This window comes from Calliphora vicina, chromosome 1, assembly GCF_958450345.1.
Source record: "Calliphora vicina chromosome 1, idCalVici1.1, whole genome shotgun sequence".
Lineage (NCBI taxonomy): Eukaryota > Metazoa > Arthropoda > Insecta > Diptera > Calliphoridae > Calliphora > Calliphora vicina.
In genome coordinates, this window is record NC_088780.1 from 66,559,970 (window position 1) to 66,582,353 (window position 22,384).

Here is a 22,384-nt window from a genome sequence, read left to right on the forward strand (position 1 = left end):
ATAATACGAAGTATTTTACAACTCTTTTTGATCATTTGACATAGTAAGATAAGTAAAAGTATTTTAAAACATTTTTTGAAAAATATGCTCCTTTGAAATTTTGAAGTCCTTTTAAAAGGAAACAGGATCACGAAATAAAAAACTGTCGGACTTTGTTTCCACTATAGTACATATTTCGATCCAGATAACGTTAAAATGCATGAATCTAGCAAGGTGAAATTTTCCTCTGGTAGTAAACCAGATAAATGCGTTTATGCCACATTATATTAGTGGTGGGTATAAGGATTCGGCACAACCGAATATAATACACTTAATTGTTTTAGAGAAAATACATTAATTTATTTTGTTGATTTTATTTTGGTTGTATTTCATTCAGTCATGTGTTGTATAACGTATGTGGGTTTCTACATTAAATACTTATAATACTAAATACATAATTATAACTTAATTAATATATGTATACTGCAATAACATTATTTTTCAATATGAAACAATTGAAATATCTTTTAAAGAAATTAATAAATTTGAAGAGAAGCCTTAAAAATTTACATCTTCGAAATTGTATGTTCTATATTAAAAATTAAAACTACATCGAACTTAGGATGGATGGTTGTTTTGTGTTTGAATTATGATGATCGTGGTTTTAGTGTGAGTAAAAATGTATCAGGCGGCACGGCTACACAAGCCGGATATGTTACAATTTGTGATAAATCGGTGCTGCAAATATCGTATTTATGCATTATATTTGCAAGCATTATAAAACCGAATCCCTTTACCAGGTTCTGGCCAATGCAAGTTCGTTTTCCAATGCTAAATGGTAAAAAGTGTGGTATATTTTTTTTAAGTTGTACATTTTGCACCTTTTTTGTAACTGGATCGATTTTGGGTGGATTTAGTGGAGTTATAAAGCGTTCTGGTTTAAATTTATCTGGTTCTATCCAGTATTTGGGGCTGGTGTTCAGCTCATAGTTGTTGATGAAGACAATGGTGCCCTTGGTAACGCCATATCCCCCAATAGCAACGTCTTCGGTTGCAACATGAGGGACAATTGGCGACGAACAGTAACGCAAAACTTCGAAAATAGTGGCTACAGTGTATGGCATGCTATCAGTGTCTGCAAGAGAAATAAATCTTTGTTTTTTGCCGAGCACATCATCTACCTCTGCCTGAATTTTTTTTCCAGTTTCTGGATTTTTAACTATATAAGCTAAAGCCAGCATCACAAGGTTTCCTATAGCAGAGTGACCGCCAATGAAATCTTCTAACATATATATAATGGTATCACGTGAAACATCCTCATTTTCGGCGAGACTTTTTAATAACGCATCGGTGAAATCTCTTTCCGGCGTTTCAGCATCAACATTTCTTTCTCGTTCATGGATTATGCGTTCTAAAATAAATTTTCGAATTGTATCCGACCAATGAACAATTTTTTTCATATGATTAAAATAGAATGGACTCAGCCATGGCAAAAAATCTACCGCATATCCTTGATTAATCTCCCAAAATATTTCGTCAAAGCAACGAACTATATTTTGAAATTCTTTATCGTCATAATCAAAACGTATGGAGCACATATATTGACTAAACATGTTGGCACAAGTTTGCTGAACTAGAGGCTTCAGTGCTATTTCTTCTCCCTTATTTCTCACGGCCGAGCTTAAGCGGTCTAAGAATTCTTGCATCTCATAGCAACCAACATCGGACATTTTTTGATAGAATGAACTTGCATCTCGAGGAGAACAGTGTTTACGAGCTAAATTTCTGCGCTTCTGTTGTAGTTGAGACCAATCACAAAGAGCCAATGCTAGAAAATGGATAAAAAAAATACATTATTACAAAATTAAATCATTAGTAAAATAAATAGCCTAAGTTAACATTTACAAGAGTATTCGATTATAATTTTTATTTAATATGCTTTATCTTAAAGAATTTAAGTATTTTAATAAAAAAAAACAAGTAAGAGTGCTATATTCGGCTGTGCCGAATCTTATATACCCTTCACCAAATTATACTTCAAAATTTTAAATATTTTTAGGTAAACAAAATTTAATTTTTTTCCAGTTGTTTTTTTAATTTTTTGGAAAAAAATGTTTTCGATTGTTATTTTAAATTTATTTAAAATTTTTTTTTTTTTAAATTTAAAAATTTTTTTTTTTTGTTTTTTCAATTTTTTTTGTGAAAAAAAAAATTCGGGTAAAAAATTTTACTTTTTTGTTTGATATACATAAAATTGAGTAGTTAAACGATTGATTGAATTTTGAAAACATTTTCCCCATACTTTTTTTTTTACGTGAAAAATGCAATTTTTTTTGTTTTATAAAAATCATGTTTTTGTAAAAAAAATTCGGGTAAAATTTTTTTTCCGATTTTGACCCATTGTAGGTCCATCTAACTATGGTCTTATATACGTCGTTGCAAATGTCTTTGAAATATCTATCATTAGATATCCATATTTTCTATATTAATGTCTTAGTAATCCAGATATAGGTCAAAAATCGAGGTTGTCTTGGTTTTTTCCTCATATCTCAGCCATTTGTGGACCAATTTTGCTGATTTTAAATAGCAAAATTCTCGAAAGCATGTCTGACAGAATTATTGAAGATTTGGATCCCGAAGATATCTGGGGTCTTCAGAAAATTGATTTCAACAGACAGACAGACTCACGAAGCACAGTGGGGGATCTGAAAAAAAAGTGGAAATAAATCTGTAACTTCTAAACGAATAACCCGATTTTAATAAAATTTCCCATGGCTATAGAGGAGGTGTCGATAAGTTTAAGTTTTGAATTTGGGCTTAAACAACCAAGGGGGCGCCGAGCCACAATGCCCCAAAGTGGGGCACCTCGGGTATATCAAAAATTAAAAATGATGTCAAATTTTTGTTTGCGATCCGATTTGAAAGATTTTTGTATATATGGAATGTAATAGACGAGATCTACAAAAAACATTGCTTTAGCCATATATTATCTCTTATAGTTTACGAGTTATTCGCATTTGAAAAGTAAAATTTTATTTTTTTTTGCCTACCTTGGTCTGCCATTTTGCTAATAACGGATCCAATTCTTTCCCGATTTTCTTGAAGTATCTTTTTTTGAATTAACAACAAATTTATTAATAATCTTAAGATAGAATTGTTAAAAATATCTACTGAGTCAAAAGTTATGTGCATTCAAACTTAAAAAAAAATAAAAAAGTCGTTTTTTCGCAATTTTTTCGAAAAAAGTACCTACATTAATTTTAAATTATACAGAAAATGAGAAAAAAATAAATAATGTGTTTATATTTTTCTGAAAGATAACATTTCGGGAAATATTATAAAAGCAAAATAATATCAAAATTCGTATTATTGCGTGGTCCAGAGCCTTCCGAAGTAGACCTATTTTTTATGTAAATTTCAACTTTAGACAACATATTCTAAAATCGCATAGCTGCTTTAAAAAAATTAAGACCAGTTTTGTATGTCCCAATCTGTTCTTCAATATCATGCAAAGGGATTTCATAGCCCCGAGCTTGGTACCTTCAATAGATCGAAAAATCAAAAAAATCCCAATTTTGGGATTTTTGGGAATTGTGGGATTGTCATTAACAATTCACAAATATCTTTTTCACTTTTGGATTTGCATCGAACGTTTCTATATAAGGGTAAAATTTCATTAAAAACGATTCATAAACAAAACTTTTATTGCATTTTAAAATTTTAAATTTTCCAAAAAAATCAGCTATAATTTTTTATTCGCATATTTTTGAAAAAAGTCTTCAATAATTTTTTTAATTCTTAAAAATTTGGTACATTTTTGAAAAGAGGACATAATTTCCTACACGCTGATATATAATATGTATATCTTTTCTTTTTGTAGATCTCGTCTAGTACATTCCATATATATAAAAATCTTTCAAATCGGATCGCAAACAAAAATTTGGCATCATTTTTAATTTTTGATATACCCGAGGTGCCCCACTTTGGGGCATTGTGGCTCGGCCCCCCCTTGGTTGTTTAAGCCCAAATTTTATTAAAATCGGGCTATTCGTTTAGAAGTTACAGATTTATTTCCACTTTTTTTTCAGATCCCCCACTATGCGAAGGTGAAGGGTATAATAATTAGTTAATTTAAACAATATAATGAAAACATTTAGGGATTAGGGAGTTCTTCTTCAGATGTAGTTATTACGTTTAATGATTTGAATATGTTTTGACTTAGTGGTGTATAATCAAATGATTTAAATGTCATTGATATGTAACAACAAATGTATATGTCAAACATTAAAAGAATTGTTCCAAAATCGTGACTGACTCCAAAGTTATATGCATTTGAATTTACAAATTTAAAAAATTCGACTTTTCGTTAGTTTTTGGGAAAAAATAAAAAAAATGCCTATTTTTTATTTAAAATTCAACTTTAGGGCAAAATTTCTCAAATCCCATAGTCGATATCAAAATATAGTAATCAATTTTAGATGGCCAAATATGTTCTTAATTATTTTGTAAACTGTTCCGATAACCCCGCCCTGGTATGTTTGCTACCAGGGGCGCACAGTGCTTTGTTCAATGGACAAAAATCAAAAATAAGAACATGACATTCATGTTAATGAAATTAATATTTTTGAATACATAACTAAATAACTCAATCGTGTAATAAAATTTTTTTTTATAAATATCTCTTTTTGTCGTCACTAGAGGTCGCTAAAGTTAGTACATTTTTAACATAAATGTTATTGAGAAAAATATATTTTTTTAAGGTTAACTAAAATAATTGTTAAAAGTTCGTTTTACAAGATATCAACTTACTATTGGCTGCAAATGAAATAATATGAATGTGAAATTAAGGGACATTACCGTTTTTATCCAAAAAAGGTTAAATGTTTAATCTGCGCAATTTTTAATAATTAACATTTTTTTATTATAAGCCTGAAATTCCAAAACTTTGTTGGAATATTAGTAAAATACGTGTTAATCGATTTTTATTATGTTTTACCTTAGAATAGCTTTAGGTGTTATATTTAAGAAAATGTAATCATTGGTTGTCCTTTCGTATGAAAACTATGAAAATTTAGTTTTTGTTTAAATGTCTAAATTCACATTTCGGAAATTTTCAATTTGATGATTTGGGAAAATAGCTACAGACTTTTAGTTTTTTATAAAATAATACCGTTTTTTCTTTTAAATAACTAACAAATATTGCATTATTTGATAATAGTAGTTTTATGACATGAAGTGTATTAATAGTTCTTTATTTGGTTTTTGAAGTTGTAAATTTTTTTAGGTGAAATCCAAAAAAATACAAAAGTTTGATTTAATTTTACAAAAAAAACGTGTTAATCAATTTTAATTTTTCTTTAATTTTATCTAATGCCTATCTCTTATTTATTATAATGTGAAATCATTATTTGTCCGTTTTGACTAGAACTTTAAAAAAAAAAATTTTTTGGTGGCACCCATAAATAATACATTTTTACAGTAAATGTAAGTAACTCAATAATTTTATATAACCTTAGGTTGAGATAGTAATATGAGCTTTTGCTGATATTAGGAGCACATAAATTATAATCCAGCATCCAGTTTCTAATATTACAGCTGAACTATCATCTATGAACATTTCAAAATGTTAAAATGCAATAATTTGATATTTAAAGTACGATGTTAGCCAACTGATTTACTGAATTTTTGCTTTCAAAAAAAACCTTCTATGTTATTTCACAAATGAGGAATAAAATTTATAATATTAATATCTGTTATTTTATTTATGTTTGAAGTATCTGTACTTCAATATAAGCAAAAGTTGGATTCATTTTAATTAATATGGTAGCTTTATTTTGTACATAAACTTCAAATCTCTTTTATTGTCAAATGTATAACAATGTACACACAGTTACTAAATTATACGTACGATTTACTTTTTGGGCCTTTTTTAAAAATCTATATATATAAAAATACAAGGACTGACTTATTCAATCACTCACTCATGACTGATGAGTCAGTGAATCAGTGAGAGAGTGAATGAATGAGTTAGGCCTTGTATTTTTAAATATATAGATTTTTAAAAAAGGTCCAAAAAGTCGATCGTACGTATACTTTAGTAACTGTGCGTATAACTTGAAAAATTAAATGACTACCGGGTAAAATGAAAAAACAATAATCGGCGGTTTCATAATTCTAAAAATATTAGTCCCTAAAAATGCGAAATAACTCCAAATAGAAATGAAATAATTCCCAATCCGATGAAATTTATTTATTTAACTCCCAATGAAATAAAGAACTACAAAAGTGGTGGCAGAAAGGTTTTACAATATTTCAGAAAGCCGATTTTCATTTCGCACCAGAGTAAGAAATCGTTGTGACCAGGGGCCTATTTCACTAAACTACAATTCTACAAGTTTACAAGTTACAATTACAAGTCTAATTCTTACAAGTGCTGATGAATTGTGTTTCATTAAAATTTTCACACTTGTAGATTTTTGTACTTGTAAACTACAATTTCTACAATTACAAGTTCTTGTACATATATATTGTGATATTAATTTTACAATTCTTATTTATTATTACTCAAAATGTAATAAGAATTGTAAAATTCTTATTACATTTTGAGTAATAATAAATAATAAAATAAAAATAATAATAAATAAGAATTTTTAGACCCAATCTATCGGAAAATGTGCGGTGACTGATAAAAATAAATACTTAGGTGGCATGAATTCTGTATATATGAAACCAATTTAAAAATAAACAAAATAAATCGTTACTTTAATATAAAAAGGCCCCTAACTCGTGTTTTTTATAAGCCCAGATTTTCGATTATTTCGATGAATTGTCCACTCATATACTTTCCCAGTAAATACTTGCAACGAGAGAATAAAATCAAAATTTACAAAATTACTCTCTTAATTTCTCAAAAATAGTAAAAAGTAAATGAACGCTTTTTCAGTAACAATTGTTTTATTCTTTTTTAAATGTATAAATACTCACATTTTCTTCAATTTTATTGAAAATTCTTTTCTTACATTTTTTCACCACAAAAATAAAATTTGTAAATAAATAAACAATAACACAAAACATATGAAATATAAGCTGCTAACTATTACGAGTTCAAAATAGAACTTGTAATACAAATTCTATAAATAACTCTACTAACAAAACAACTTATTTCTGTCCAAAATATAAAGGATTACTTTTCGGACATCGCGAACAAAAATAATGACTTCTTACAGTAGAAAAATAAGTAGTTGAATCGTCAAATTCCCCTTATTTTTCGGCTTATTTGTAAGAAAAGTTTTTGCTGGGGTGTTCAATGCATTAATGAACGCTTTTCCAGTAACAATTGTTACTAACTAGTAACAACTTTTAGTTATTGAACAGAGCTATTATTGGATTTTGTGTTTATTTTAACTAATTTTTATTAAAAAATAGTTAAAAATCAAATTTTATTTCAATTTATCATTCACTTGTAACTTGTACAAATTTTTCTGAGGGTCTCCGTCGACCCTAAGCTTTTTTTCTACAATTCTACAAGTTTACAAGTGCAAATCTTGTTTTGTGAAATGAAACCACTTGAAGAAGTATGACTTGTAGACTTGTGACTTGTAAAATTAACTTGTAGCTACAAACTTGTAATTGTATTTTGATGAAACACAATTATTCACAAGTTCACAATTTTACAGGCAAAAACACTTGTAATTGAGAACTTGTAGCTTAGTGAAATAGGCCCCTGATAAATGCCGACATTGGAAAAATAACCTTTTCTGGGCGAAGCCGGTTTTTGATACACCCTAGAGGAGAAACCTATTTTATCTTTGATGAAATAACTCCTAATACAGTGAAATAACTCATAATATCCAAAATAAAATGAAATAAAACCCATAAAAAATTTCATGGGAGTTGTTTCATTGGGAGTTATTACATTAAGAAATAACTCCCAATGCGTTGGGAGTTGTTTCACAATGAATTAAGTCTCAAGTTGTCTGAAAAATTTGTTGGGTGTTATTTAATTTTTTCGTGGGGAGTTATTTCACGGTACCGCTAATAACTATAATTTAGTTATTCCAGCCAGAGCCTGACGAAAAATGTTGAATCCATTCCCAGCAAAAACTTTTCTTACAAATAAGCCGAAAAATAAGGGGAATTTGACGATTCAACTACTTATTTTTCTAATGTAAGAAGTCATTATTTTTGTTCGCGATGTCCCAAAAGTAATCCTTTATATTTTGGCCAGAAATAAGTTGTTTTGTTAGTAGAGTTATTTATAGAATTTTTATTTACACAAAAAAATAAAAATAAAAAAAAAATAAGTCGCAGACCCGATTCGAACCTGCAACCTTCTGTTTGGTAGTCTGCCGTTGTGCTCACTGCTTAGATATTTCATTGTGCATCAAATAATGGTTTTCACACAGTAATGCATTAAACACATTCAAGACAGCAGGCTACCAACTTCAATCTGTCAAAAATAAAATGCACACGTTTATATGGAGACTACTCATGCCGATGTAGCCGAATTAGGCTAATTTCTATTTTTGTCAACTACAAAACAGAAATAGTGTTGCTAATATAATAAAAAAATGTAAATCAAATTAGTGCTTAAAAAAATATATTTTTTTACTTAATTAAGAGAAGTTTCTGATAACCATATTGAAATAAATTAATAACAAGTACATAATTGATTATAACCATATATATATTTTTACTCAAAATAATTGTTTCAATCTTAATTACTTTGGAATTTTGTACGGTTATTTTTTATTAAAGTGGCACCACTGAATTATAAATCAGCTGTTTAATTGTAGCTGTCGTCTTTAAAATAATTCAGTAGCTGACACACGACTACAACTGTAACCAGCAGAATTTGTGTTCGTGTAGCCTGTTGTCTTGAATGTGTTTAATGCATAATGCAATATTCTTTTCTGTTTTTCTAAAAATAAACATGCAATAAAAAAATGGGCAAATTGAAAAAAGTAACAGTTTTTTTGTTTTGTTTGTTTATTTTGTTTTTTTAGACTTTACTACTTAAAAAGTAAGTTATTAAAAAATACATTATTAAAAAGACATTGTAGCCTTTGTAAGCGAAGTTTTTGCTGGGTTGTTACTCAGATTAAATTGGCACTCTTTCATCTTGTCTTGAATTAGGTCTGACCATATTGATACCTGATTAATTTATAGCGGAACCACGGGGGAAAGAAAAGTAACCCCCCCAAAAAAAACATTTTTTTAAATAAATATTAAATAGAACAAAGAAAAGAAAGGAGGAATAATAAATTTTAGGAATTTAAAAGAAAAATATATTTTGATGCAAAAAGCATTAAACAAGTTTGTTGTTTTTTGATACAAATGTAACGTTGTTCTTAATGCCAGTGGTAATTAGGGTTCCTAATTTCCCGGACTTTTTTCTATCCCGGGAGAAAATTAAAAAATAGTTCCATTCCCGGGAATTTTTTAACACTAAATAAAACCAAAACCCAGAAATTTTTTTTTCCAATAAATTGACTTAAAATTGTACCAGGGTTTTAAAAGAAGTATAAAATAACTAAATTTGGTTGTACAATGTTGGTCCAGCCTTTATAAGGGTTTCTAATTTAATAATGGCATTTTATCGGTTTTGTCACAGTCAAAAATTCTTTGTTTAATTAAAAAACTTAAGAATTTCGACTAAGCTAAATCTATAAGACATGCGTAATTAGAGACATTTTTCATATCTGATTGCAGATAAACAAATTTGAACCACTATTATTGTTATTATTTTCTCTAAATATTTCTCTAAATATGTATGAATAATATTCATTGAATATCCCTAAAAGTTGTAATGTTAGGTATCTTAATAATTCCTTTAAGAGCATAAACTTTAAATTAGATTCATTCTTAATAACCAAATTTTCCTGATGTGGCTTGAGTTGAGTAAAAAAAATCGGTTATTTCAACCGTAATACTTCTTTGCCAACTGACTCTGTTGCTACTAGAACCGAAAAAATCTATGGATATAATAGAATGATTCAATTAGCAACAAATTTGGACATCGAAACGAATCTGAAAAATGTAACTTTTAGAAGAAAACTTATGAAGAAATTCCCGACAAACATTTCCCGAAAAATAACAAAAAAAATTTCCCGGGAATTCCCTGGAAATTTTTCCCGCGTAGGAACCCTAGTGGTGATGTCTATACGCGATAAATAATTAGGGTATTAACACGGTATACTATTTGGTCATATTGTCATAATGTCCTAATATATGTATTATAATAATAAAGTTCAAACAAATTTTTTTTTGTGTTTCAAACAAAAAAGTTGGTTATTGTTTTGTCATAAAATAATACTTTTTTTATTTAAAACACAACAACAACTCTTATAATATATTAGGACATTATGAAAATATGACTAATTGCAGACCGTGTGAATACCCCAATTAGTTTGTGTCTAAACTATTTGTGTGGCCTTCGAATTGTGGATCCAAAATTCCGATATGTTTTGTTTGAGTTCATAATACAAATTAAACAGCTGTATATAATCAAAACACTTTGTTGAATGTTTTAGAAAATGCAAGTGAATTTTTATAATGGAAGTATGTGTATTTTATGTTATTTTTTAATTATAATTTGTATATTAATTTGTGTTTTGTTCTTACCTTCAGCACAAATCGGTTGATTAGATAGAGTTGCGAGGACATATTTAATGATCCTCTTAATAATTTTCACTATTAAAACTAGTGAACAAAAGTTAAGAAACAATCAGCACATCCAAAAAGAACTTTTAAAGTTTCCTCAAATTTCTTTAGTTTTTCCATACAAATAATAAAACCTTCTTTCAACTAGTTATTAATGAAAACCAAATAAAACTTAAGAGCTTATTTTCTAAATCCCGGCACCAAGAAACAGAATATGTATTAAAAAATTACAAAATTTTATTTTCCCCCTTTGATTTAATTTTTATACCCTTCACCATGAGTGGCAAGGGTATATATAAGTTTGTCATTCCGTTTGTAATTTCTACATTTTTCATTTGCGACCCCACAAAGTATATATATTCTGAATCGTTATAGATAGCGGAGTCGATATAGCCATGTCCGTCTGTGTGTTGAAATCAACTTTCTGAAGCCCCCAAATAACTTCCATACACGAATGATACATCAATATCTCCGAAATTCTTCCGGCTCGGTTGCTATTTAAAATCGAGAAAATCGGTCCACAAATGGCTGAGATATAAGGAAAAACCCAGGACAACCTCGATTTTTGACCTATTTTTAACTCATATCTGGATTACTAAATCATTAATATAGACAATATGGATATCTAATGATAGATATTTCTAAGACCTGTGCAACGACGTATATAAGACCATAGTAAGTTGGACATACAATGGGTCAAAATCGGAAAAAATATTTTTTAACCCGAATTTTTTTCACTAAATATTAAAAAAAAAAAATTTTAAAAAATTAAAAAAAAAATTATTAAATTTAAAAAAAAAAATTAAAAAATAATTTCGAAAAAACAACTGGAAAAAAATTAAATTTTGTTTACCTAAAAATATTTAAAATTTTTATTTTAAAGTATATTTTGGTGAAGGGTATATAAAATTCGCACAGCCGAATATAGCTCTCTTACTTGTTTTATTTTGTAGTGTGCACTAAAGGGCTGCACAAGCACATTCATTTGCTACTCAAGACATTCACCAGCACAGCAGTTACTTCAGATCGTTGGGTATTTATTTACAAAACGAATGAGTGTGAATGAGGAACAATAACAACCAACGACAGAACAAAACAACAGAGTATAGAATGAGAGACAGTATATGGCAATGAGAGTAAATATACACCGTGTTAATGTTATATAACACAGATACCCAGATAAGAGACCATTGATAGCTGTCAAAAAAGTAAGTTTAAACCGTATGTTTGTGTTTACATTTTTTTTTACCATTTTTTCCATTCCGCCATTAAGGGAGATGTTAGAGCGAGAGAAAAAATAAAATGTAGTAAAAAATCGATGAGTGTGTGAGACGTAATATATGATTATATTTTTTATATGTTTGTCCCTCTTTTAAATCTTCCGTGGTTTATTATACATTTTCTTTTGTTAATTTTTCGTAATTTTTTTTTGTTTGCCTCCGCCATATTTCTAAAAACAGCTGATTCGGGTCTACGTTAGTCTATGGTATATAATTTCAGGTCACAATGAAGCAGTGCACACCAGTGATAGGATTCGAACATTTATATTTAGTGCCAAATTGATGTATAAATTGTGCCAAAATGGGTTCAATAGTGCCAAAACTACTTTTCACAAAATAAACCGAATTTGTATCCCTTTTAACGCAATTTTTTTTATACAATTTGTTAAAAAGTAATGATAATTCAATCGAAACATACTACGTCATTTGCTATTAGGCTCTTTGAATTCGTATTTGCAAATGGCATAATATGATTATGATGGCCTCAGCCAGGGCTATGATTAGAAGATTGGAGATTAAACTAAGTTTAATCTGCGGATGTTTTGGGTTGTCGATTATTTTATTAAGGAATTCCTCAAGATAAAAATTTTAATTTTGATAAAAATGTATCTGGTCGGGGCCTTTCATTCAATTAGTTTAAGTTAACTTTAGCAAATTTTAATATGAATAAATTACGAAACGTGTGATGAAAAAAGTTCCCAAAAGAAATCTAAATTCCACAACACCACCACGTCTTCGGAAAATGAAAGAAATTGGCCCATAATCATAGGCAAAAATAAAGTATATTTTAAAAGAATTAAACTCGACTTTACTTAAGATTGGACTTTAGATCTATCATAATCAAGTTAAAGTATACTTCTGACGTTGAAGTCTAATAGACTCTAAATATAAAACTAGCTGAAATTATTTTTAACTCGTTTAACTTCTATTGTTTACCTTTTTTAGTGTTTTTTAGTGGCCATTAACTATACGAAATAAAATTTGAAATATTCTTTATTATTTTGTTTATTTATAAAAATTTTCTATTTTAAATAAATTCCACTCAAATATTCTTAAAATTAATTAGTAAATAACAACAAACTTTAACAAAAATATGAATTCAAAGAGCCTACAACCTCTTTCTGTATTTTGTGACAATCATAAATTTTTACCGGAAATCGAACATGTCTAACTAAATCTGATACATTTTAGTTTTTCAGGCAATTATTTGATAATAATCGAACTTTAGTACAGATGTTTAATTTAATGACTATATTTGAAGAAGAATAATTTTTCCAATAATTTTATTACCACAGTTCTTTTTAAATTCTATTTTGTATTGCAAAAAGTGCAGGTATCGGTCAAAGCTTCGTTATTATACCCTTCAGCTTCGTGAGAAGGGTATATATAAGTTTGTCATTCCGTTTGTAATTTCTACATTTTTCATTTCCGACCCTATAAAGTATATATATTCTGGATCCTTATAGATAGCGGAGTCGATTAAGCCATGTCCGTCTGTCTGTCTGTCTGTCTGTCCGTCTGTCTGTCTGTCTGTCTGTCTGTTGAAATCAATTTTCTGAAGGCCCCAGATATCTCCGGGATCCAAATCTTCAACAATTCTGTCAGACATACTTTCGAGAATTTTGCTATTTAAAATCAGCAAAATCCGTCCATAAATAACGGAGATATGAGCAAAAATCCGAGACAACCTCTGAAAATTTCATCAAAAAACACAATGTATTGCATGCTTTGACAAAAAAACAACAAAACGTATGCTTGGATGTGCAAGCTTTGTGTATTTTGTTTTTTTTTGTGTTTTGTTTCTTTTGGCGTTGTTGTTGTTTTTTATACAACTAAAGTTTAGTTTGGTTGTGTGTTGGTTTTTTTGACAAAAAAACAACAAATCGTATGTTTGAATGTGCATGCTTTGAGTATTTTGTTTCTTTTGGCGTTGTTGTTGTTTTTTATACAATTAAACGTATGCTTGGATGTGTGTTGGTTTCATTGCCTTGCGTATTTTGTTTTTGTTTTTTCTTTTGGTGTTTTGTTTCGTTTGGCGTTGTTGTTGTTTTTTGTGTTCTTGATAAATTTAGGATGCTGTACGCTGAAAGTGGGCAATGTACATACATACATATATACTAATTATAAAAAATAATAATGCATCCACAACAAAGGTGAAGGGTATATAAGATTCGGCATAGCCGAATATAGCACTCTTACTTGTTTTTAAAATAAGAAAATAAAACTTGAAAATTTTTAATATCTATTTCCGAAATTAATTCAAAAAAACAATTTTTATTTTGATTTATTTTGAAAAGTATAGAAAGTGCCAAAATAGTATCGAGTGTGCCATTGTGCCACTCAAAACGTAATAGTGCCAAAAATGGCCACAAATCCCATCACTGGTGCACACCGAGTTTTTTGTATTATTAAACGTTCGTGTGTATGGGTGCAAACATAATGATAAATACCCAGTCGGACTTTGAGTTAACTTAAAACTAACTAATGGTCAATCAGAAATGAGTCACAGGTGACTAAAAAACTAGCTCATTTCCCTTGTAAATCCCTCTTCAGTTTTTCCATGTAGTGTCATCACAGCGAGTAAGTACTCACTCACTATGCATAAGTGTCAGCTAACCACAAGCTAACTCATTATGAGTTAGCTGTGGCACATAAAGTATGAGGGCCCTATAAGTTAGCTATGAACTGACTAATTAATGATTAGGTTTTACAAGTTAACTTATAGTTAATTTAAATAAGTCATTCTACATAAGTTTCAGCTAACCACAAGCTAACTCACGTTCTTATAAGAACGTTAGGCCGCACACATTCACACACATTGAAATGCATACATAGAAAAATTCATTCATGAAAACAAAAATAATTCGAATGATTCGAATAATTCTTGATCATAGCAGTGAAAAAGTAAAACATATACGCGGCAGGGCATGGTAGCATTCGATCGTATACATAACAAACTCCCCAGCTAGCATTTTCAATCGTCGAAGAGTCCACTGGGAATCTCATGAAGTGCGTTTTTGATCGTCGACGAGCGCATTTTTTAATCACAGAAGATCTTTGCACGGGAGTAACTGTTTCAACAGCTGATTTTCTGTGAGATTCTTTCACAACACAGCGAAAGACGCTAACATTAATCATAGAGAGAATCGTTTGAGAATTGTGTAGAGATTATCTAAAGATAATGTTGTGAAAGAATAAAGCATGCCAAGAATCGTATGAGACTCATGTAGGGATTATCTTAATCTTAGTTTTTAATTTCACAAACACTTCACTTTTTAATTATTAGTTTTTTTAAGCAATTTTAACATATGTATTCCAAAATCACCAACTGAACTCTTTAAATTCAAAACTGAAATAAAAGTTTGATAAAAAACGAAGAATAAACTATGACACGCTGTTTGTTTCTGTTTATCTATAACAGTAAATTGCATATTTGTTAATAAAACAATTTCAAGATTAGCATGTTAAACACTCCAAGATTAAAAGACGAGCGTGTCTGAAAATCCGTAAAAATGTAAAAAAAATATATGTTTTTGTTATTGTTACTCGTCAGATCATCATCAGAAGATTCTTTTAAGAGTTGCATATTAAACAAAATCGTCTAAAAAACAGCCAATGCTAGCTGGGTCACATCAATGTGTATATGATATAGAGTACATGCGTAGGAATTTTACAGTATTGTCGAGTGAAGTACTTGAAATACAAATGTTCATGGTGCAACACTTGAACATGCGTGTTGTGTGTGTGGTCCCATTTTGCTTGTTGGGAAATTGAGTAGCGCTGCTGATCAAGAATTAGATCAACTGTTTGGCGTTAAAATAGAATTGTGTATTGAACAAAGGGTTTAATCACTCAAACCGTTTATTGAACAGTCAGCATATTTGACAATATGCTTTGTTCCAAGCACACTCAAAAACACAGACAGGCATGAGTCAATACACCAATGTGTAGAATGTAAACAATGCAAATTGTTACATTGAGTAGAATCTAATGCCATGTTTCCACGGCAGTCTGAATTACTTAATTCGCGTTTTGAATTACGATTGCGAATCAACCTGTTTACACGACAACATTCGTAATTCAGTTTGACATTTATTTATTTCTTCTTGTTTTTTTCTTCTGTTTATTTTGTTTGTTTGGCTGCTACTTCTACAAATGAATTTAACTTTAATCAGACTTTTTATTTCTTTTAATTTATTGATTTAATACAAAAATATTTTTCTTTATTTTGTTTTGTTTTGACATTTTTGTTTGGACAGCTGATTTTGATACATAAATAATCGATAAAAATTAGAGATGACAGTCATTCGTTCGTAATTCATAAGGTAATTCAAACTGAATTACGTACGAACAAGGTAATTCGCACATGAAATTTTGTATGGCGAATCATGTAATTCAGTTCGTAATTGGGGGTTGAATGACGAATGAGAGCGTGAATGACGAATAATGCCGTCGTGTGAACATGGTATAAGAACCAATAGAAAATAAGATATTGAGTAGATTTAGGAATCACTCAAAAGTAGTGTTTAAGAATTTTAGGCTTAAGAAAAGAATATTTAAAATAAAGAATCAATTATTAATCTGAAACCAAGAAGTCAACCACTATTACAAGAAGTCAACAACAATTACAATTTGTATTGAAAACTAATTTTTGAGTGTTTAATGTTTTGGTTTTCCATATAAACATTCACGTTAGCTGTGTTTAGAAAATAAGGCCTCAATAAAAACACTAAATACAACACAGCCTTCCCACAGTATTGAGATTTGATATAAAAAAATAAAAACTGTTTTAAAATAAGCCTTCAAAATGTTTTTAAATAATAAAAATAATGTACAAATAAATTAAAATTTGCTAAAAATTCAAGTCGGAACTTGCTAAAATTTGAAATTGTTTTCACTAAAAGTCTTGTTTTTTAACAGATTAACTTTAAGAACTTGGAGATTATCTTGCAGATATTTGTCGAATTCATATTATAATAGTGTTTCAAATATTCAATGTTTTTCCTATTTAATACAAAATAATTATAAAAAGTTGTCTTGTTTCTGTACTTACTCCTTTTAGTTAAACTCCACTCTCTTTAAAAAAAATACGACTTTTAGTGAAGACTTAAAAGTGCAAATATCTCTAAAAATGACGGTACTACTTTAAAATGTTTGTCATATTTGTCTACAACTATTTTTTATTTTTTTAAATCTATCGTCCGATCTTTATTATACTCTTCACCTTCGTGAGAAGGGTATATATAAGTTTGTCATTTCCACAATATAATTTTACGACCCTATAAACTATATATATTCTGGATCCTTATAGATAGCGGATTCGATTAAGCCATGTCCGTCTGTCTGTTCGTCTGTCTGTTGAAATCAATTTTCTGAAAACCACAGATATCTTCGGGATCCAAATCTTCAATAATACTGTCGGGCATGCTTTCGAGAAGTTTCCTATTTAAAATCAGAAAAATTTGTGGACCAATGGCTGAGATTTGAGGAAAAAACCAGAACAACCTTGATTTTTGAACTATTTTTGACCTATGTATATCTGGATTACTAAGTCATTAATATAGACAATATGGATTTAAAATAATAAAAAATTAAAAAAACAATTCGAAAATTTTTTTTTTCCAAAAAATTAAAAAAAATGGAAAAAAATTATTTTGTTTACCTAAAAATATTTAAAATTTCGGCACAGCCGAATATAGCTCTCTTACGTGTTTTTTAAATAAATAATATAGTTTTGAATGAAACATATATAAGGACCATTATTACAACTTGCAGTTATAGTTAAAGGTAACTTTAAGCAATAGAAAAAGGTACCCTTAAAGGTAACTTTAACTATAACGGCAAGTTGTAATAATGGCCCTAATTATGAAATAAAATCGAATACAAATTTAATTTCAATAAACTTTATTTTGATCTTTTAGTTTAATTATCTTCAATTAATACCCTCCCCCCGCCAAACATTTTAAGAAACAGGAAACATTTTAGAAACATGTTACATAATGCACTTAATACATGTACAAATAGGCAAACAATTTAGATTGTCTTTGTAACAGAGTTCGGAAATAAACAAATTGAAACGTTTGCTATCGTTTTGTTTTGTTCTTTGCAGTGAGTAAAACAAAAACCAAACATAAACAATGAGAATGATTGTCCCATTTTGTTTTGTATTGTTTTTGCTCATGAGCGCAAACTGTACATTAATAAGAACAATATTGAAACATTTTGATAAAAAACGTTTAACAAACGTTTGGTAATTGATTTACTCATTATAATAGAGACAGCGTTGCCGCTTTGGTCCAATTGGACCAAAATTGGTAGTTTCAAGTTAACTAATTGACTTTTGTTAGTTTGGTTGGTTTATTTGTCGAATTTTGGTAGGCTACGATATTTCAGAATACATAAGTATTTTTAAGAACAAAATAATTAAAATAATAACGAAAAAACTACTTATGTTAAGCCAAAATAATAAGACTACATATTTGCAAAATATGAAGATAGCATTTTCTTAAATATTTAGTTTAAGCTGGCCACACACGGAATGATTTGTTCGCCTGATTTGTGATAGAAAATTTTCAATTACTTGTGATTTTGTTCGCGCACAGCCCCATTAACAAGTAACAAGACGTCGAACACGAACAAATCGGACTCACAAATCATTCGTGTGTGGCCAGCTTTAGTCAGGTAAATGTGTATTTATTTAGTAACTTTTATTAATGATTGTAGTGTTATTAAATAACTTTCTTCCTCTGGGTAATTTTATAGCAGCAATAATATAATTTTAAGTTAACTATTAATTTTGAAACGAATCCATATAGCATTTCTCAAATATTATAAATTTGGTAGGTTTTGGTAGTTTTTAATTAGAAATTTGGTAGGAAAAATATTTTATGAGTGGCAACGCTGAATAGAGAACACAGTACAAAAAACAAACAAAACGAATAAAAAATACGTTTCTCTACACCCAGAGAAAAAATTAACACATCCGTGTACGATTTGACACCATTCGGTGTCAATAGTGTATCAACCCCGTATGTGCACAAATTGTACACGAACGGTGTCAATTTGACAACGAAAAAATGACACCATTCAGTTGCCGAATTGACACCATCCGTTGTCGATTTGACACCAGACCGTTGTCAATTTGATACCGCACCGTTGTCAATTTGAAACCATATGTTGTGGATTTGATACCGTTCGTGTACGATTTGGTAATTGAAATAAATTAATAATTCCTTTATGTTTTACATTTATTTTTAAATACGAATAAATACTTAAATATAAAATACATATAAATTTCATGTTTAAATTTGGCAAAACATTGGTGGCAATTATCGGAGTTCCTGTATGTGAAATTTCAAATAGTATCACTAATTTTGGCACTGCTTCCACAGGTCATCATTCTATAAAATAAAACAAATACTTATTGTATTCTACATTGCTGATAATTATATATATAGCTCTACTTTCCTTTTAAATGTACAAAAACTGTATGTTTATTGTTTCCAGGAATTTTTGGAGTTGTATGTCGTCAGTGGATTCGGTGATCTTCTCATTTCTTGCACTGCCTGGATCTTCATCTGAATCAACACAAATTCACTATTAAATACAATTACACTTTCTTTTATACATATTTTAATTTTTAAATATTTTCACTTTTTTAATGTAAATAAAATTTAAAACTCACTTATAAAAACAAAGCAGAGCAAAAAGTTTCGCAGCAACACTTTGACAATAACTTGTCAGCAACTTACGTTGAGATGCGTCGGCGTTTAATTTAACAACATTGCGATGTCGATTCGTACCCATTTGTTTACAAATTGTAAACGTACGGTGTCGAAAAAAAGTGACACCGTATGGTGCCAAAATGACACCAACCGTTGTCGATTTTGCAACGTCACTTTTCCCTCAGTGTATCTGTTTTGTACTCAAATGTATGATTGTAACGGTAATTAAATAATGCAGATGAGTGAAAAGCCAATCGTTTCGTTTTCTCTCTTTGTCACTTGAAAAGTTTTTGTCTTGTTTTTGCTCATGTACAATACAATATAAAAATTTTGATTTGTTTTGTACATTTTGCAAACGTTTGCGAAATGTTTTGTTTGTTTTCATACTCTGCTTTGTAATGCTTTGCTGACGATAAAGCGAACATCTGTGGCAAGCAAAATAGTTTTCTCTGTGACTGCAAACTTTGCCACAAAATAAGAAATCGAATTTAGGATGACTTAAGGCCCAAATATAATATGCATAAGCTATAGCTTAAGGTAATGTCAAAACCGAACGAAAAGTCTGTCAAATGCTTAAGAAAATCCGAAGAAACTTTTACGTGGCTATAATGCACTTAAGTGCATTCAAAACAATATAGTCTTATTTGCACATTTATTATGCAACACATAATTAAAAAAAATACGTATTTCTTAAAATGAATTAACTTTCCTCTTCCTTTTCAATTTTTTCTTTATGTTCTTTGTATAAAATAAACAAACAGCTGATTTCGTACAGAATTTGCGACCAGCTTCGCTCTTTACTTAAGCAAATACAATTTGCTGTTTTAATTAAAATGAAAAAAATATTCCGGGAAACTCCAAACACTTGCTTCATTGAATAATGACATAATATGACAGCGTCTTACACGCAATTCACACGATGATTTTTTTGTGTTTGCCCAGACGTCTGTTTTCATATTTATCGATGATTGGTGGTGCGCGGGGTAGAGAAGAATGGAGGGTAAGAAAACAAACATGATTTCGGTTTTTCATGTTTCTTGACATTCCTTTTTACACTCATTCGTATTCTTCTTATTATGTTTTATAATTTTTCGTTTGTTAAAGTGAAAACATCATTTATATTAAAAGAGAAATTTTTTTTAAACTTAAATCAAACATTTCTTCAATTATTTCATCACATATTTTGAATTTACTTTTAAAAAACTTTTAAAAATTGACCAAATTATTTTCCACAATCAAATAAGATGTTTTCGTTTAAAAAAAATATTACGAATAAACAACTAAAGAGAATCAACAATTAAATGTTAAAAACAAGACAAACATAATTTCATGTAAAAAATCACCGTGTAAATGTTCATGATTTTTTGGAAGATTCTCAAAAGGGAATTCGAAAAAACAGACGTCTGAAAAGTCTTAAGGCCTAGTTAGTTTGTACGTTCCGTTCCGTGCCGAATCAGCTGTTTTGTTTTTAGCATAGGAAAAGTTGTGTATGTCGTTAGTTTTTCTGTAACGTTGCCGTTCTGTTGCGGATGAATCTGTTGAAAACAGAATTTTGTCCGCAACGTTAAGTGACAGCTAAAACAGCTGATATCATATATACACAAAAATGCCAACAATATGAAAGCAGTGATGCCAACATTTTTGAAAGGAAAAATATTTATTATTAACAGAAGAATAAAAAATATAATATTTTCAAAAAAACATTGATATTTAATAAAATAAATATAAATTTCTTTTAATGTATGTACTATGTATGTAAAAAAATTAGTTTAAATTAAATCATTAACAAAAAATATATGTATGTATTTATAAAAATGTTCACAATAATATGTTGAAGGTCTAAATACAAAAAACACTTAAAATAGTAACAAAATCACCAAGATGGTTTTTTGGTTATTATTTTAAAAACAGCTGATACGATCTTACGGAAAAACTAACTACAATATAACAGCATTCAGAACGGCACAGAACAGAAACGTTACAGAACGCAAAGACTAATGGAGCCTTTAATGTAAATTGCGCCTTAGTGATTTGATTTGTTGACAATTCAGTTGTCAAAGCAAATCTACATACATACATACATACACCCTGCAGTTAAGGAAATAGTCAATGTATCCCTAATAGACAGTAATTGTAACTAATGTCTGAATACTATTTTGCACGTATGTGCTCTTTATAGATCTAGCGTGAATACAATAGTCACTTAAGTGTCTCTAAGTAATCTAGAGTGTAGACACTTTAAAGTTTCTTTTGTACTGCACTTTAGAAAGTAGTTATTTTACGCACCAGAAATAATATATTGGAGAGTTGTCGGAGGACGGTTTGTTTACAAACAATTGGTTATTGGACTTTCTATCAGATGTCTTTTGAATTGACTATTTGCGGTCAATTATTTGAGATTAAGTAACCAGTTAGGTAGCTAGTAAGGTAACTGACTATATGTAACCGGTATGTGAATCCAATGCTTTGATTACTTTGGACCTATCTATAACTAGTCATGTAACCCTAAGTGATAGGAAAAATCAATAGTTCGGGACAGTCACTAAGAACAGCTGGGCATATATAAATTGTCAAAATGGGTGTGTAAACGTTATAGATTTTCATGTGATTGTAATCTTATTCAATATGAGAGAATATATATTGCGCTGTGCCATTGATATTTTAATCTGGTTATAGTTATTTACTCTACATAAAATTTAGCTTAACAATGACAAATTCTCTTTGAATGCGATTTAAAAT

General features: G+C 29.3%; 1 protein-coding gene across 1 annotated transcript in view; it reads right to left on the bottom strand.

Annotated features, from left to right (window-relative positions):
• Positions 1-562: 562 nt before the first annotated feature.
• The window catches only part of LOC135949330 (cytochrome P450 307a1-like), a 73,977-nt gene continuing 52,155 nt past the window's right edge, over positions 563-22,384 (bottom strand). The window contains exon 2 of the mRNA XM_065498862.1: positions 563-1,807. Within this exon, the coding sequence (XP_065354934.1) occupies positions 627-1,807 (1,181 nt within the window). The 3' untranslated portion in view covers positions 563-626. The remainder of the gene's footprint in view (positions 1,808-22,384) is intronic.